Source organism: Rhea pennata, chromosome 2 (assembly GCF_028389875.1).
Source record: "Rhea pennata isolate bPtePen1 chromosome 2, bPtePen1.pri, whole genome shotgun sequence".
Lineage (NCBI taxonomy): Eukaryota > Metazoa > Chordata > Aves > Rheiformes > Rheidae > Rhea > Rhea pennata.
Window position 1 is genome coordinate 116,149,645 of NC_084664.1, and position 18,287 is coordinate 116,167,931.

The following is an 18,287-nucleotide window of genomic DNA, read 5'->3' on the forward strand; positions in this document are numbered from 1 at the left end:
AGACCTACAGAAGACACCTTTCTGATGAGAACAACAGCAGTCTAAGTGCTGTGCAGCTATAAATATCACTTGTTTACTTTTATGTTATTGAGACTTTCATCTTACAAAATGAGGGTGGTGTGTTACAAACATTTGCATTACAAAAATATGTGAAAAAAACTCTACTGAAGCACACAGAAATCAATATTCATGTTTAAAAACCTTGGGTACATCCATTTCCACAGCGTTAGACAGGGTGAGAACACTATTACAAGCCAAAATGGTGAGGTCACGGCTACAACGGGAACACAGAGTAACGAGGTCCAATATCCACAAAGAATTTGCATTCACATGCCATTGTATCTGGAGTCAGTTAATCATTAACACAGATTAAGTCCTGCACTTTGTGGACACAATACCAAGGTTTCTATAAATTGCAAGGATATGTAGATAAGTTATAAGAGTTTTGAAAGAGTTGCTATTTCTTTAAGGCTACATACCGGCAACAAAACCAAAAGTCTTACAGAATATTAAAAAATTTGTACAATTTCTGATTTGCTGCCAAGAACTAGCTATTATTTTGCATACAGTGCCTTGGTGTTTCAGATCGTGCTTACCTTGTATGATTCCACACACATGCTGCAAATAAAGAGAATGTAGTAAAGCAGCAGGAACATGATTCAGCTTAGATCTGGGGATGGATCCTGGCCCTCTCATATTGTTGAGAGTTTGTGGGCACCAAAGGGAAAATGCCCTGCAAACTAAGGGTGTGATGTTAATGAAAGTTGCCCAATACTAGTGTCTTCCATGCTGCTACATCTACAGTAAAACTGTTCCCCCTGCCAGCCAGATTAAAGGCAGCACTGCTATGCTGCTTCTCCTATTGCCACATTTTCTTTTGCATTTAATGACCTAATCACATCCTACTTTTTTCTGCAGGGTCTTTGCCTCATTTGGTGCCCAGGATGGATGAGACTTATTGAATAGGCACCTGCGCTCTGACAGAGTGTCTGAAGATTTGCCTGGAGCCGAAGATACATCCTTGGTTCTATCCTCATCGCTGCCACAAAGTTCTTATGTTACGATACTAAGCTGGGCACTTAAACCAAACCAAAGTGGCTACTGAGAGTCTGCTTTTATGCCATTCGTGCCTGACTCAAGGCACCCAAGATGTCTTCTGTAAAAGAGCTAAGCACTCATTGTATGCAAGTGGGGCATAATGCTACAAAAATGCTAAGTATTCTGAAAAAAAAATGGGTGCTTAGCAGCTCAAACTGAGTACTTAAAATTGATAGACAGTTTTGACCTTGATCTCCCTGGGCTTAATTTCCGATATACAAAATGCTTCTTACAGCATGGGAACAGTGTGACAGTTACAAAATATGTCTGTGTGGGAAACAGTATTTCCCTTTTGTGAAACTTTGAGGTATAAAATCCACATTAAGACAAAAAGAAAACCACTCACAATGCTCACAATGAGGGAGGACCTCTCATACAGTTTCTAGGAGTTCAGGCTCTTCTATGTGGTTGCCCTGGTTAGCAGGTTTTTGGCATTTCTAGATCATTTGCGCACTCTCAGTTTAACTGAGAACCTTTCCCAGGCAAGATTTAATCAAAACTAATAAATTCCATCAAAAGATTTTGGTTTCAGAGACCTTTTTTTTTGTGCTAGACACTGCCTTATACCCACATTTCTTGTCTGGAGAGCTGGGAGTGTTGCAGGACCCTCAGAAGAGTGTACCAATCCCACTCTACAAGTTTCAGTTTCCAAAGGCTTTTCTTGCTTTGAGTGAAACCAAGTCAGGCTTGCAAAGGCTCCTCTTTTCTCTGAGCTCTGCTCTACCAACTCCGGGTGGTTCAGAGCTCCAGGGGAGCTCAACCTGGCTCAGGTCATCACTGTCCACTACAAACGTGGAGAATGACCAATTTCCTCTGAAAGCCCAACAATTCTGGCAACTTATCCAGCCTGCAAGCCCTTGGATTTGCTCAGAAGTGCACCCTGGTTTATACTTAAAGCAGCCAAACAGTACAACTTCATATAAACTATTCAGATAAGACCGCCACCTAGGTAACTGTCAAAGCTTTATCACTTCTCAATATACATACATCCCTTCATGCTACCTCTGAATCTCTCCATCTTCCAGGGACAGACGATCTGTCACTGGGAAGTAGATCTCCTATCCTACAGAGTCAGTGCCCAAGGGAGGTAAGGAGCTCCTTGGGTTGCCCTATTTGCATTGCACTACAAAACCAGGTGTAATCAAAGCTATTCCAAGGATGGGAATCAGTCATTGAATCCCTCTTGGACTGCAGCCAGACATTTATGCATCATTTTTTTTTCAGCAGTTCTTCCCATTCTTGGAGGACAGAGAAGATTTAGGCAAGACCATTAAAAGAGATGGAAAAGCTTCAGCAGGTTTGCTGTCGGATCCTGTGGGTCCTGAATCTCATGCACATTGCTTCAAAAATGGATCAGTGCAATCTGGCATTTAAATAATGCTACCATGGGAGCGGTTCTTTTCTGTAATGTGCTACAGTTTCTTGTGCAATGTCAAATTCAGTATCATTTTGACATCTGGTCTGTGGCACTCATCCATCTGTTGTAACTGAGTAGGTGCTGGGTGGGGTTGGCAGGAGAGGCTTGTTTAAGTGTTTGTTTTCATCCTGTAAAGGAACTGCAGAACCAGCTCAGTAATTAATTAAATACTTGTCTTTTAAACTTTGGGTATATTAATATACTAAACAAATGGTGAATATGGCAGTGGGTGCCTATCACTACTGAAATGCAAATACTTCATTCCCATTTCTCTTTGGTTCCATTTTCCTTTAGGGAAACTTCCCTGACACAGCCAAATGGCCCTGGGCAAATCTGGATGGATCACTCCATCTTTTGTGCAGCAGTTTCCCGCTCTGTAAAACGCATCTACAATTAAATATCTTCTTTGTTAAAGGCTTTGAAAGCTGTTAATAAGAACTATCACAGAAGAGATGGCTATTTTCATTATTATCTTGTTTTGTGGTTATTCCATTAAAAACCCATAGTTCTAAGTCAAATGGGCTCCAAATAAATTGCTGTGGCTCAGACAGAAGATGTGAAAGGCAGAGCTCTCCTTTCACTGAGACTTGCATAGGGGTCAGAAGGCTGGGAGCTGCAGTTGTGCCTTGCCACTTCGAACACCAGCTACATTTGGTGTCATCTACTCACAGCAAAAGAGATGTTCTCCTGAGCACAGTGGAAACGCAATTTCCAGGCTGCCTCCCCAGATAAATCTGTGGGTCCTGGGAATCTGTTTCTCTCCTTTCACTCATAGTAGCACATAAAAACACTTCTCTCTGTTTAACTGCCTACCTGTACCCTGTCATAAATACATGCTGTACTAAACCATCCCTTCATCTTCCACTGGTGGTGACAGAATGCTCCACCTGCTCTATTTTAGCTTCTGAGCAGACTGCAATATTCAGCTCCTTGCCTGGTGATGGTGACTCCTGCTGCTCTGCTTTTGCAGTCTACAGAGACATAGACTTTCTACTAGCAATCAGTTTTAACCTGTGACCAGTCTACAGATCGAAGATGTAATTAATAGCAGTTTTTAACACCTTCAGCAGAACAGTTATTTGCAAATCTAATAGAAATAGGGGAGCTCCCTATGCAGAGCTAAACATAGCAGGTTCAGTGTGGCGTGTCTAGTCCTGTGAGGTCCAGGCCACCTTCCCCAGCACCGATGCAAGAACAAGGGATGTTCAGAGCAGCTCACAGATTGCTATTTTGCGGCTGGCAAATATGAAAGCCAAATTCAGTATATCTTTAAAGATGTGCACCCACTTACGGAGATAACACAAACTGTCTCTGTGATCAAAAGAGAAAACAGTGCTCTGACTGTTCTCTTTCCTTCCTTCACCTTCTTACATACACACAAAAATAGGTATTACCCTGGAAGTCTCTGTAAGGGAGTTTGTGGGAAGAAGTTCATCACACATTGCATGCTTCCTATTTTCTGGCAACGCCTGTAAAGCCTGGCATCTTGGCACTCTCACAAGTTAGGGATTTAGCACTGAACATTATCAGTCCTGTTAGACAAAACCACAAGTCAAATACCGGATTTTCAAATGCACTTTCCTATAAAATGCTCTGTAACAGCAAGAAGGGAAACATCCACTGGGGACATTGATTAAAAAGAACAAAACATAAGCTTAGTTTTTGTTTAACTAAATAATAGGAAAAAAAAGCAGTGTTGAGAATATCATGCTGAAGTCATCTATATTTTACCTATACTGTCGCCGATTGCACCAGAGAGGAGTAGGGGTTCACTTCATTTTGTTTGTAGACCAGATTAGACTGAGGGGTTTTGTATTATTATTTCTTAGCTTGCAGACTGAAGCAAGTATTGTATGTGGGGGGGGGAGGGGAAATCATTCTCTGTTTCTCCACTGTGCTTTGAGTCATAATAAACTTTTAGTTTCTTCTCTAAATGATCCCCCTCTCTGTAATTTCCTCTGATGAATTTTGGATACGGAAATGCTACAAGCCACAAAATTACAAATATGAGTATTTGGAACTCCAGTTATCCACGAGCCACTTGTAATCCTTACATCCCACAAATATCGTGTTTGCTGTAATATCAAAGGACCTTACTCTGTGCTTTAATCATGTCCTATGCATTTACATAAACCAGAACTTCTCCTAGTTCAAGCATCTCTCAATTTCTTTCTTGACCACCCCAGAACTGAAAAAACTTAAAATAATCACATAATATCACATAATGAAATGAACATTTTGCACTAGCAGTTTTGCAGCAGAATATGATCACTGCCGGAGTAAGGGGGAGGAAAATAGGCAAGAACAGTGAGCGGAACCTTGGATTATCATAGGCAAAAAGTATGAACGATCCATTACTGTTCCCTTGAAAACTAGATCACCACTTTGTTGCAGGACGGTAAAAAGCAAGATCAGGCAAATGGGAAATCTGCAGAACAGTCAACAATTGAAGGATGGGTTTTAGTTTTGCACTGCAAACAAAAAAAAAATAGTGACATGGGAGTAGATTGTGTTTTAAGCTTGGGCTTTCTGTTATAGGTTTAAAGCATAAGCACAACTTTTTCTTTTACTATAAAGATCCTACACCCTAGAATTCCTCTCACAGTGTTTACTAGGAGTTGATGAAATGTCTAATATACTTGTATTGTTCTCTAGCATCCCACATAGGCTGTTTGTCCAAAATAAATAAATAAAATAGCAAATAAGCAAAACCTAGTAAATAAAAAAATGAGCTCTCACACAGCCAGGGGGTGAACCTTCCCTATATTTGTGGTTGTCCAGGTCATCTGTCCATTTGGAGTCTTTTCTGTGTCTGCTGCAGGGCTGCAGAGAGGCCCTGCTGCTCTGCCTTCAACCACCTAGTGCCAAGAACTCCCTCGCTGCTCTGCTCTCACACCGCACATGAAATCAGAATTCTCTTCTGAGCCAGTAATGTGTGTAGAGAATGCAAAATATTGCTCTGCCCATGCTTGCTGTGTTATCAAAGCAATGAAATGAATGTGGTCTTCCTGCGCATGTAGCCTTATTTGGGTCCCCAAGTTCTTCAGGGTCCTCTCTGGCTCTGGGAACCTCACTGCTGTGAAAATTCATTAAAAAAAATGAAGGTCACCACCAGTCTGTGGCTATTCTACCACCATTCTTGCTAACCTTGCTACCTTTTCACTTTTTTATTCTGACTTTACTTGCTTGCTTTTTTAAAAAACAGGCAATAGGATAGAATTTTGTATTTTGCCTCATGACTGCCCAATTTTTTTCAGAACATCTTATGGGAAAAGTTATCAAACACTTTATGAAATTTCTTCTAAAATTTACATTAATGATTCTGCATAATCCATGGCTTTATTGAGATACTTCAGGATTTTTTCAGGAAGTTGAGGTTTATTTTTCCTTTATTGAACCTGAGCTACCTTATCAATATACCATTAAGCTCAGGTGCTCACTGATTTATATTTCAGTCTTTCTTTGTTTCTTATTTGGCTGTGAAGATTACCTTGATTTTAAAGTAGAATATATGCCATGTTCCATTTATTTGGTATAGCAGAATCATCTATTTTAAGAGAAAGTTGCATGATTTTGTTAACAGCTATCAGCCTTGATTAATGCCATCTGCTCTAAGATGCTTGTTTCTTTAGCATGTCAGTTCTACAGTTTCTCTTCTGATACCTCAATGTTTGACAGGACCCCATCTTTAGTAATTCAATAAAATACGGAGGGAGGAAGTGTATTTCCAACCAGTAAAGACTGATGGGAGGATATAATTTAATCTCTGCAATAGCCTTGTCATTTTTAATTGCCCTTTTAATTTAGCAGTCCCACTGATTCTCTTTCAGATGTTTCTATTTCTCCTTTGTTTGTAGGCATTTGTCTGTTTGCTTTTGAAATTTCCCCTCAGTCCTCCTGTTTTCCATCTTCCATTTTTTTCCCCTTGCCAGTTTACGTTCCTTTCTTTCGGGTTAGCCAGGGCTAGATTTCCTTTTCCTGAAGGTTACCTGTTTGGTTCATCATACTGTGTTTGTTTTTTCTTGCCTTCCTGCTTCCTTTTTGGTTTCGGGGTATGCATACCTTCTGTGATGCAATTATGGTATGCTTAAGTAGTTCCATGCTGAGGCTAAGGACTGTAATGTCTTCACTTCTGACTAGTTTCCTCCTCTGTACCTTACCCTCGCCTCTCTCCAAATCCCCCAAACTGAAAGGATTATGTTATAATTGCAGTACAGTTTAGGCATTAGCTAGCTCTCGGATTTCTCGCCTCACCCTAGAAGGCTTCGTATGCTGTTTTGAGTTCTTTGCGTTTAACTAGGGGAGGAGGGTATTTGCATTTGCTTCTTTATTTAATACTGGCCCAGACCCCAAACTCTACACTTCTAGATACTGCATGCAATGCAGTTGTGACACACGCAAACAGCAAATGCAATTTGAAACAAGAATCTTGCCAAGGCAGTTTGAGGGGAAATGACATATTCAAATTGGTCGGTCCATTTGATGCTGAAGCATGCTTCAGTAAGTTCAAGGGCAGCAGCAGGGTTTTGGGAAAAAGCTGGATGTGTTATCAAGCTGCCATTCTCCAGGAAGGGAGGGGTTGCTTTATTATTATTATTATTATTATTATTTTCTTTTTTACACCATGAGCCTATTTAATGGTGTTTGCTAAACAAGAAATGGGAGAAGGGTAAGAAAAACCCTGGTTTTAAACCAATAGACATACATGCTTTGTTTTACCATTTCCCGATGATGGTAGGACAAACTGCTCTAATCAGCTTCAAAAAAACAAACAAACAAACAAAAAAAAAACAAAACAAAAACAAATCATGCACAGCTCTGGAGCCTGGAGGGAGAAAAGAGGCATTTAGAGAAAAATGCTGAGAGCATTGAGAAGGAAGGGAAAGGACAGGGTCGGAGAGGAAAGAAGTGACATCTCACCTTCTGCTCCCAGGCAGAGAGCACGAATATGTCCCCCACAGAAGGAGAAAAGGGGAGGAAAAAAATAAAAGAGTCAGGCAAAGCTGGGACCTAGCAAGATCCCATTTCCTACAATCCAGCACAGTGGGAGCCAGGGCACCATCCACCGTAGCCCCAGTTGGGATGGCTAGAGAGCATGATGGCCACGGGTGCCACCACACTGCAGCTCCTGTCACTCCAGAAAGGGTGTCGTTGGCTTCAGCACAGCAGTATGGGTCTTTCTGGCTGTGGTATGGGTCTACCTGGCTGTGGCTCGTTGCAGTCAAAGAAAAAAGTATCCCTCATGGTGTAAGTGCAGGACTGAGACCTGCACAGGAGAGGAAGAAAAAACTCTGGTTTTGTATTAAGTTTTTTGTGGCCCCTGTAGTAAGACATCATTATATTCACTTGACTTAGGCTTTAAAAAGAGGTGTATAACAGAAGAATAGCACCAATATATTTTTAGGGCACAGAATAATCTTAAAAATATATATACTTTGAACATACACAGAAACTGACCCTTGGCAGCCTATTTAAAAGAGCTTGAAACTATCTGAACTACCCAAGGAAAAAAAAAGAAAAAGAGGAAAGAAAAACATGCCCACAAGGGCTGAAAAATCACTTCAGTAATAGATGACTTTTAACTTTACATCAGAAAATGTTTGGCAGGCATAATTTTAAAGTGTTAGGGAAATGTGTGTGATAACTGCTTGGGTGAAAGAGCAAATGTAGTCCATAGTGAGATTTATCAAATGTTCACATAAGCAGTCAGAATCTGGCAAGGCCAGCTGCCCGTGGAGAGGGGCAAAGAGGATCACAGCTCTCCACTTTGAAAACCTAATGAAGCCTACTGACTTCTCACAGGAAATTTTTCCTTTGAGCATGTTCATGTGCCGTGGGAATACTAGTGAGCAGAAGGCTCTGACAAAATGCCAGCTATAAGGCATAAGGGGGAAAAAAAAGGAAGAAAGAAAGAAAGATAAACTCCTGCAAGCCCTACCACAGGCCAAACCACCCTTTTCCCTCTTTTAAAGCTGCAAAGATACTTGGTGCTCCAACACCCCCCAGCCTTGTTCTGATATTCTTAATCATGTAAACAGACCTGCTGATGCCATTGGGGTTATTAGGAGGGTCCCATAGGACTGCTCCCTTCTCAGTGAGAACAGAATTGCCTGACCAGCCTGGGACTGGTGTGGGAAGGTGAGCAGGTTTCAGGAGTGCTAGCTCACTATCTGCTTGCAAAAGGAGAGAGGGACATCAGGTTAAAAAGGGAGGGACATGGCTAGGAAGATAAAGAGCTGATGATAAAATGCTATTTAAACTAGAATTCAGTTATCCCTGGTTTTACACTACAAACATGTAAGCAGCTTACTTTAGCTATTCTACCACAGCAGTATCCTATCAACCTTTCAGCGCCTTAACACACAGGGTGTTTTAAAAAAGTGGGTTTTATAGTTCATAAATCTCCAAGATCTCCTTCTCCAGTGCTTGGGACCATTTAGCAGCACATGGTGGCAGAGAGGTTACTGCAACCAGGGAGCACATTTGCTTGCCAGGTGTCCTAGCACATGGGGCTATAGCACACACCTTGCTGCAGTGTTGCATGCTATCCCCAAGCTCATGTGTCCGAAACAACCAGACACCGAATGACGGACCGTGCTGGTGAGGTGCCTCAGACACAAAATGGGCTTGTGGAGTGGGATAGAGGTGTTAGAAATATGTAACAGCCAGGCTTAGCTGTGAAAATCTGAGGAAGGGACCAGCTGGATGAGTCTTATGCTCCTTGTGAGTCTTGACAGGTTGTGGATAATCAGTTTATTTAGACTGGAGACAATCCAGCAATACCTTCGTCCTGATCCCACAAGGTGCTAAGCACGGATGGGAGAGAAGGGTCCCCAGTGCCTCTCAGGAATGGGCCATCACCTACACAGAAAAGGCTGGAATTTGATTCTGCTTTTCACTTTCAGCAGATTTACTCCGGCTTTCCGAGTCCCCAAGGACGCAGGAAAGCCCTGTGTCAGTTTGGCCCGACTAGTTTGTAACTCATACTTTCCATATGAAGTTCACCATAAAATAACAAAGAGAAGAGGCATAATTGAATTTGTCTGGAATCTAATATCAGAGCAGTGTAACAAACAGAAAACAGTCGAGCACTGCCCAATCAAATGGTTAAGAAGAAGTTACGAATTTCAACGTGTATGCAGCCATGCTATGCAAAAACAATCAAAATTACTGCATCTACTAATATAGCTGCACTTCTGTAATAATGTCCATCCAGGCACAGAGAAACACTTAACATATTTTCCCGAAAATTTCCCAGTATGGTACCTTGGGACCAAAAGAGAAACTGTGGATCTCTGTAGTTAAGTGATTATCCTGGGGTCATAGGCAGGAGATCGGAAACCGAACTTTGGGCTCTCGGTGATGTGCTTTAGCCACAAGCTCATCCTTCGGTTTCCTTCATGCTGATGACTTTGGAACTAGCTTTAAAAGATCCAGTGAGACGCAGTGATGGGAGTGCTAGATAACAGCACTAGATAGCCAGAGGCAACAAAAATGATTAGAGACATGTGGGGGTATTTCTAAACAAAAAGATTAAAAGCAGAACTATTTCATTTAGGAAGGAAAACAGTAAAAGATGATAGAATTGAGGTATATAAAATAATGAATGGTGTGAAGGAGAAATCAGATGCCCTTAATAAAACAAGAGGACACCTAATGGAGTTTTAAAAAGCATTAGCTTATGATAAGGATACTCTTCAGCTTATCTCTAAGCAACCCGTGGAACTCTCAGTTGCAGGATATTGATATAAACAGTCAATAAGATTAAGAAAAAAGGAAAGACTATATATAGCCAGCAATAAACACGGAAGACATCTAATCTAAAAATAAAATAACCCTTCTTCAAAGCAACAGATTTCCCCAGAGAAAGAGCTAACGTCCTTATCATTAATTCCTGACTGACTCTCACCTGCCTGAGTACAGATGGCCCAGCAAAAAATGTGGCTGCTTTTTCGTATGTCACCAAAACAAGATCACTTTTGCCTACACACTTTTCACGAAATCTGTTTGTCAGAACAGCGTCAACAGCTTAGAAATTCAGTCCTGCTAATTCTGCCCTCATTTTGCCTTCAGGCTGCTTTCTGGCTGCACCCCAGAGGCCACAGTAAGGAAAAACTGGAGCACAGGGAACATTTCACCCTCTGATCCCTGGCCTCTCAGCTTACATCCACAGCTGCCTCCCAACTCCATTGCTCCTTTCTCTCCCTTTCCTTCCTTCTCCATGGCCAAGCTGTGCGCGGGTCTGTGTTAGATCCTACTCAGATCTCATCAGTGGTCCTCCCTCTGCCATTCAAGGCAGCTCCATCAGTCATTTCATTTGCCCATGTGGAATGGAGCCCTTAGCCCCAACTGTCCTGCTTTCCCTTCTGACTCCCTTTGACTTCGCTGCTGGTGCTGCCTCTGCTGATTTTCATCAGCCTTGAAGTCCCTCACTAACTTCCTCGTATCTGTGTGCTCCCTTTACTGGAGAGGTCGTTCTCCTCTGTCGATCTAGTGAGCCTTTTTCTCATTTTCTCCTGTAACTGTCCTTGTGCCTTCACCTACAGTCACCTGCTGGTACAGCTACCTGGACATCATCCTTCAGGCCCTCTCCAATATAGATGTTAAGCCTGCCTAACTCCCTCTGTGCCATGCCACTTCCAGTGAATCAGGCTACTATATATAGATCAAATTTGCCAATTACTAGCAAGCTGAATAGGTTTGAGTTTACTTTGCCTGATCCTTAGTACTTCAGTGTATAGAAAAGCATTTGGTACAACAGGTACATAACAGATTACAGAACTAGTGATGGTCCTCTGGGTTATTCAGCACTGGTTCCTAAAGCTGAAGGGATGGACCATCAATCCAATCTTTCTGGGAGGACCTCTTCACTAAACCTCTAAATGAGCTGGGTTATTTGGGAAAACAGCACACCCTAGGCTCCCAGGGAGATTGGCACTGACATTTTGGGCAGAGATCCCATTTCTTTTCCTCCCCTGGGTCTGGGTAACCACGATACCTCTACTCTACCCCTAGAGGGCTGTGCCACCATGTCAGTGGCCTATGCTCACTTTGTAAGATGTGACAGACATGGCTCCTCGTCCATGCAATGTTGCCTCCAGGTTCAATGTACATGAGAAAATGAAGCTATCCTTATTTCATAAGAGCGCTTGGCCTTGACTTTGAGATGCTGTGGTGGCTCCAAATACTTTGGGTTCCAATAGTTATTTATATTTTCACGGTGTCTGCCACTTGTCCTGTCTCTTTGCCCTGCTCCTCTGGCAACACTGTAGGAAGAACTATTATTAATTACTCATTGAGTACCTGCAGTGCTCTGCTGCAGTAGGAAAATGATGAGAGACAGTCTTTCCCCAACAGGCTTTATAAGCTGGATATATAAGTAAACTGTCATGCAGAAAGTTTGCCAGATGATCTGATGATGAAGGGGATGTTTTTAAGTGTTTGGAAGAAAGTAAGGAAAAGAGAAAAAGGCTCTATGCTCCTACTTCTTTATTAAATCTTTTCTGTTCTTGTTATAGAGTTATGATGAAATGAAGTGAATGTCAACAAGTAAATAAGAGAAAACCAATGAACATTAAAGTTCTAATTTGGAAAAATAAAGAATTTCCAAAAGAGAAATAGTTCTGCAGCTAGAACTAGGAGGAAATTATGGCTCCTATCCTAAATAGCAAATCAGACTCCTCTTACTGGCAAACACTTGCAAAATTTTCACTGATCTTAGCAACAGGATGTTGCTAAATCCATGACTGTTTCTTTTCGTGTGAAAAACTCAGATGAATTCTTCGTTTTTCTGTCAGATGGTCTGTTTCAAGTTTTTGGTTAAATGAAATTCAAAATCAAAGTAAATACTAGTCTTCATCTGTGAAAAATGTTTTTTTTTCAGTCTGGTAAAACTGGTCTTTGACAGTTTTTTTTTTTTAATTAAAATTTATCTTTTGCTAAAAAAGGCTAAACCTTCTTCCACTGACAAAAACATAGGTGAAAAGTTTTAGCCAACCGTAGCCTAATGGGACTGTGTAGGTAAGTAGTGGCTTATTCAGGTAAATAAAGGGTTGGCAGTTGTTTTCTGTAAATATTCTCTAAGTAGCCCAGGCTTGAAAGATATGCCCAAAGCAGAATATTTCCAGATTCAGTGTATCTCACTTTCAATGCTGAATCTTCTAGATATTGCAACAGAAAGTGGTTTTGGATACTACTGTTTAAATAGGCTCAGTTTCTAGTTGTGTTTATTCTGAATATAAAGAGAACTATTAACAGTTCTTTCTGCAGAATTTACTACTTGTTTGTATTTATAGAGAACAGTCATATCCCTTTCCAGACTACATTTTGCTAATGCAGACAGTCAAGACTCTTTGAATCTCCTTTCACAAGACAGATGCTCCATTCCCTGACCATCCTTCTAGCCCCAGTTCCAGCTGAGGTTCATCTTTCGCTGAGATGGATGCCCAGAGTTGCACATCACGCTCTAGATTAAGTTTCACCTGGGCCTTACGCAAAAGAGTATTAATATTTCTTGATGGCTGCTGGACGTATGCTGCCTCAGAGAGCCTCTCATCATTTCTGCCTGACCAAATCACGACGGGGGTTCGCAGTCCTCCCATGAGAACCAAAGGCTTTGATAGATGAGGTCTTGCAAATCTTGCTACAGTAGCGGGTTTTGTCCTGGCACTAGCTGCCTGGTTGGTGGAGGCAACCTCCCACCACACATGGAGGCAGGAGCAGGACACGGGCACCTGCTGCTTGGTACTGCTTGTCAGAGTCCAGCATGTTAGCTACGCAGGAAGGAAAAGCTATAGGTGCTTACACTGAACCTAAAGTTTGGGGCAGAGCTGGGTTGCGAATGAGAGGGAATAGCCCCGCTTGCAAAGACCTCTCCTGTGAGCCACGAGCTGAAAGACCCATTCACCTGGGCGACACAGCACTCACTTTCCTTGCCTCCTCTTGGGGCAGCCCTGGCTTGCAGTTTTACTTGATTTCTTACAGGTTTTTTGTTTGTTTGTTTTTTGTTTTTAAAGGGCTGTTCCTTGTTCAGGAGTGTGTTGGTCAAGTTGAACAAAAGGCACTAAATAATTTGTCGGAATTAGCCGTTCTTTGCTCAAGCAAGCACTTTTAAGGTTTATATCCCCCACTTGCAGACTTCAGCTACCTAGAAACCACCTACCGGCAAAGCCACCTTTACGCTAACCTGCCAACCACATCAAACCAGCAGCCTCGGCTGCCAGCGGGGCAGCCAGCCCTACGAACAGCTCTCAGGAAAAGGCTATCGGGTTGGCATTTACTTCATCAACATGGGCTTGTTAAAACTATGACATACATCATCAGTGCAGAAGGTGCTCGTGGCTTTCACATACTTTTTATAACATTTTGTAGGTATTATCAGCTAGAAAGATATTAGTTGTTCTCTCTCCACCCATACACATTATCTAAGGATAAACATATTTTCCATCTAATTTACCAGGAAAGTAGGGAAAGAAGAGGTACCTCTGCTCGCACAAGTAGTAAAGTGAACAAAATTAAAATGAAGATAAGCATTTTATGTTGTTCTCCTTTGAGCTGGAAAAATTGTAATTGTATTCAATGGAAAGTAGGACAACAGAAATCTGTATTTTAACACAGCAAGGCAAATTAATTCTTTGTGAAACAACACAGAAGTCAGTGGAAATATATCAGAGATGAATTTTACCCATGTTGTAGAAAGACAACCTAAGTGCAATGCAGATCGAAAGAAAACATTCCATTTAAAGTCAGTAAAGTAAGAATTATGTTTCTGTCAGAAAAAAAAAAGGACTAAATTTGTTTCCTAGAAGGAGATCCAACTTGGCTTCCACTGCAGCAGCCTAAGAGGGTCCAAATTAAGTAACAGCAGGCATCACTTCTAAAATTTTCTTCTGATTGACATTATTTTTCCTCTAGTACCAGCGAAGAGCTGAACACACATTGCAAGGGAGGCACTGTAGTGTACTGCATAGAACATGAAAAAGGGGACTACAACCTCCAGATTTTAAAACTCAGCCCAGCCAGGGGAATCACTATATGGTCCTGAACAAATCATATATGCTCTATGTGGCTAATTCCTGCTTAACTACGTTGGTTTCATATACACATAAGCCCATTTTTTTTTGGGGGGGGGGGGAATATTCCTAATTATAATCATGTTCTGTATCTACTTCCTCACGTATAAGATAGGGGTCTGACCCTCATAGCAGGAGGGTTAGCAGCACTGAGTGAATATCAACTCCCTGAAGTATCAATATCTTACTAAATCCAGCTGATGACTAGTTACTTGAAAGTAGGAACTTCATATTACGTTTTAGTGGTGCTAGTTTGTATATACCAGCACGTGCATTAGCAAATGAATAATAAAATACCATAATCAAATTCTTTGCACCTGTGTTTGTTTTACAGAGTTTTGAAAATGTTTCTAAAGTAGTAAGAATACCAAAAGCAAAAAATACCACTCCTTTCCAGCTGAGCTCATGTGAAATAGTGTCTGACTGTGACTGTCAGATATGATATTCTGCTGATTGTGAGAGATCCTCACTTTGAATAATGTCTTCACGTTTGTTGTGATCAGTGAATACTTCCTTTCATATAATATTTTCTTACATAAACTTATCATAATACAATAATGACCATATGTATGCAAGTCTTCTACATGTAGCATTTCCTCTATGCATGGGTAAGGCTGGCTTTCTTGTATACCACAGTCATGCAATTTTTCATTTCTGCAGGAGTAAGACTTGCAATGAATGGAAGTCTTCCTCATGAGAAACTGTTTGTCCACAGGTTGTTCCAGCCTAAAACTGAAGGCTTCATTCAGAGACATCTATTAAGTGGTGCTTTCCAGAAATCAGTAACAGAAGCTGCACTGGACTTGAAGAAATTGTTCATAAAAAAAAATACATCAAGAGCCAACTAGGGAACTATGCTGATGTGACGGATGAAACTGCAATGGAAAAAGGATCTGGAGAGCCAACATAGTCCTGGAATCTCACAATAACTTGTCTTTCAAAAACTGGATGCACACTAAATATTCCCCCTGAATTCTTACATCTAATTCAACATGTTCAAAATTGAATTGATATGAAGGTAGTGCTGTGTAAGGGATGGAGCAACACCTAAGGTCTGAATCTGATTTAAATCCAGAAGAATTCCACTGAAATCAATGGTTAAAACAGTGCAAATCAGTAAGAGATCTAAATCTGTCCTAGCTGATTCCAGATCTATCTTTTATTTGCTATATGGCTTTAGGCAAGTCAGTGACCTTCTTTTTATTTCTCAGTTTCTCCAACTGTAAAATGGGGATAATACTGCTTGTATTACATGAAGATTGTGGGGACTAGTTAATTCCTATAGCGTGGTCTGATTATGAAAATCACTTGTGATCCCTTATTTTTAGCAGCCTCCTCCATCACCTTTACTGACTCTTTATAATATTAATACTCACCTTTCTGCTTGCTTGCATATTTTTCCCTTAAAAATCATGAATCATAGCCTGGAATATGTATTCAGGTTTTATGCTGTTTACTTCCATGACAAAATGTAAGAAAACTGAGTATGAAATTTGGAATTTGACCCTAACAACACCAGGAAAAAAAATGCAAGGCTATTTCAAACAACACTCATAAATCACTTCATGGAATTAATTCTGTTTAGATTTGTTTCTTAGAGCTCAGAAGAATGTGCACATTTACTGACCCATTGATGGCCAAAACAACTGCACAAAAAAGTAGTGTGGCAACCTCCTCCTCCTCCTTCACTATTATTTCAGTAATGTACACCGAGCCGGTTGATGCAGCCGTTCAGTGCAACCAAGAGGGAGGGGGGCAAAAAAACCCCACATAAACACACACACACAGAACCTGAAAACACCCTCACGCCTGACAGCTATGAGAGGGACCTCTAGTGTGTGCTGGAGCATTTTGTGTCGCGCTTCGGGCATAATTAATACACCAAAATCACTGCAGTCATTTTGAATACGCGAGGGCGAGCTTCGCCGGGCGCCTCTGGACTACTTTAAAAGCATCCTTGCACGGGAGCGGGTTAAGCCGGTCGCCATCAAATCAAGTTGCACTTTTCGGAAGGAGAAAGCGCACGAGTTGCCGCCGACTTCCTCGGCTTCACCCAAGTCCTGCCGGGCGGCGCCGCTGCGGGGCGCCGGCGCCGGGGCAGCTGCCCGGGAGGCTCTTTCCGAAGCGGGGGGAGATTAAGATGGAGAGCGGCGTTTCGAAGGGAGATTTTTAATCGCGTTTGTGCAAGGGAAATAGGGAGGATGCATTAAAAAAAAAAATAAAGTAAAACACATCCAGAGAACCTGCAGCCCCAAATGAACAGCGTCAGCTTGGTGGCGTCCCCTCACGCACCGAGTGATGCTGAAGGTGCACTCAGTAATATTCCCCTTTCGGAAGAGAAGCAAAGGAAAGCAAAGGGGGTCTTTTAAGGAGCCTGCTGCTGAGGAGGTAGAAGTATTTCGCTCATTTTTAATTTGCTAAAACAATCCAAGCATGCTCGGTACCCCGAGGCTATCCTCAAATAAACTTGTATCAAGCTGCCAGCTTAGCTGATTGAAAGCAGAAGGCGAACATTTTTTGCGGAGCGGGGAAGGGAAGCTGCCCCCTCTCTGTCCCCCGGCCCGCGGCGCGGCGGCCGGGCAGCGCCGGGCCCGGGCGGGCGCTGCCCGCGGCGGCCGCCCCCACCGGGCCGGGGCCGGGGCCGGGGCCGGGGCCGCGCCGCCCTCCGCGGGGGCGGGCGGGGAGAGCCGCCCCGTCCCGCCCCGCCCCGCCCGGGCCGCCAAGAGCGCCGCGGGGACCCGGCGGCCTGCAGGGGGGCCCCGCCGGGGCCCGCGGAGATGGGGCCGCGCCGCCGCCGCTACCTGCCGCCGCCGCCGCGGTGCGCGCGCCCGCGCGGAGCGGAGCGGAGCGGAGCGGAGGGGAGCGGGGCGGGGAGGCGGGTGCCACCCGCTGCAGCCGGGAACCCGGCCGCCCCGGGGCCGCGCCTGGCGCCGCGCGCGCGCACACACGCGCACACACCGCGCGCACACGCGCACACACCCGCGCGCACACGCGCACACACACACAATGGCGGCCCCCTCCTGCAGCCCGGCGGAGAACAATGCCAGGCGCCAGCGGCGCCGCGCGCATCCCCCCGCCCCGCGCCACCCCTCGTTGCAAAAAATAGTATTAAAAAAAATAAAAACAAGTAAAATGAGTAAATTCCTCTCCTCTCCCAACTCCCCTCCTTCTTTCCCTCGAGAGGCGGCGGGGAAAGGAGGAGGAACCCCCCCCTCCTCCGCGCGCCCCCTCCCCGCGGCGGCCGCGGCGCTGCGCGGGGGCGCGGGTTGCGCGGGGGAGCGCGGCGGGCGGCGGGAGAGGCGCCCGCGCCGCGTCCCCGCGCGGGGTGCGAGCGCCCGGCACATGCGTGGAAGAGAGCGGCGCCCGGAGTCCCCGCCGTCCCCTCCGCTGCAAATAACAACAAGCCCGAGCAGCCCTTACCTGAAACATCGGAGCCGCAAAAGTGTCGCTCGCTCCCTCTTTTTTTTTTTTTTTTTTTTTTTTTTTTTTCCCTTTTTTTTTTCTCCCCTTTCCCCCCCCCCACTCACACTTCCGATATTTCTCTCTCCCGGCAGCGGTCTGCTCTCCTCGCTACACCAGAGAGAAATGCAATAGCTTGGCTAAGGTAGACAGAGCAAAATACAGAGAATAGTTGCTCCAGGGCTTTGAAACCCCTCAAGGCAAGGATCAGGATACAATTAGCTCATGTCTCTACCTCCAGT

At 43.5% G+C, this 18,287-nt stretch overlaps 1 protein-coding gene across 1 annotated transcript in view; it reads right to left on the reverse strand.

Annotated features, from left to right (window-relative positions):
* The window catches only part of KCTD1 (potassium channel tetramerization domain containing 1), a 105,194-nt gene extending 87,156 nt beyond the window's left edge, over positions 1 to 18,038 (reverse strand). The window contains exon 1 of the mRNA XM_062568147.1: positions 18,007 to 18,038. Coding sequence (XP_062424131.1) covers positions 18,007 to 18,015 — 9 coding nt within the window. The 5' untranslated portion in view covers positions 18,016 to 18,038. The remainder of the gene's footprint in view (positions 1 to 18,006) is intronic.
* Between the last annotated feature and the right edge of the window lie 249 nt (positions 18,039 to 18,287).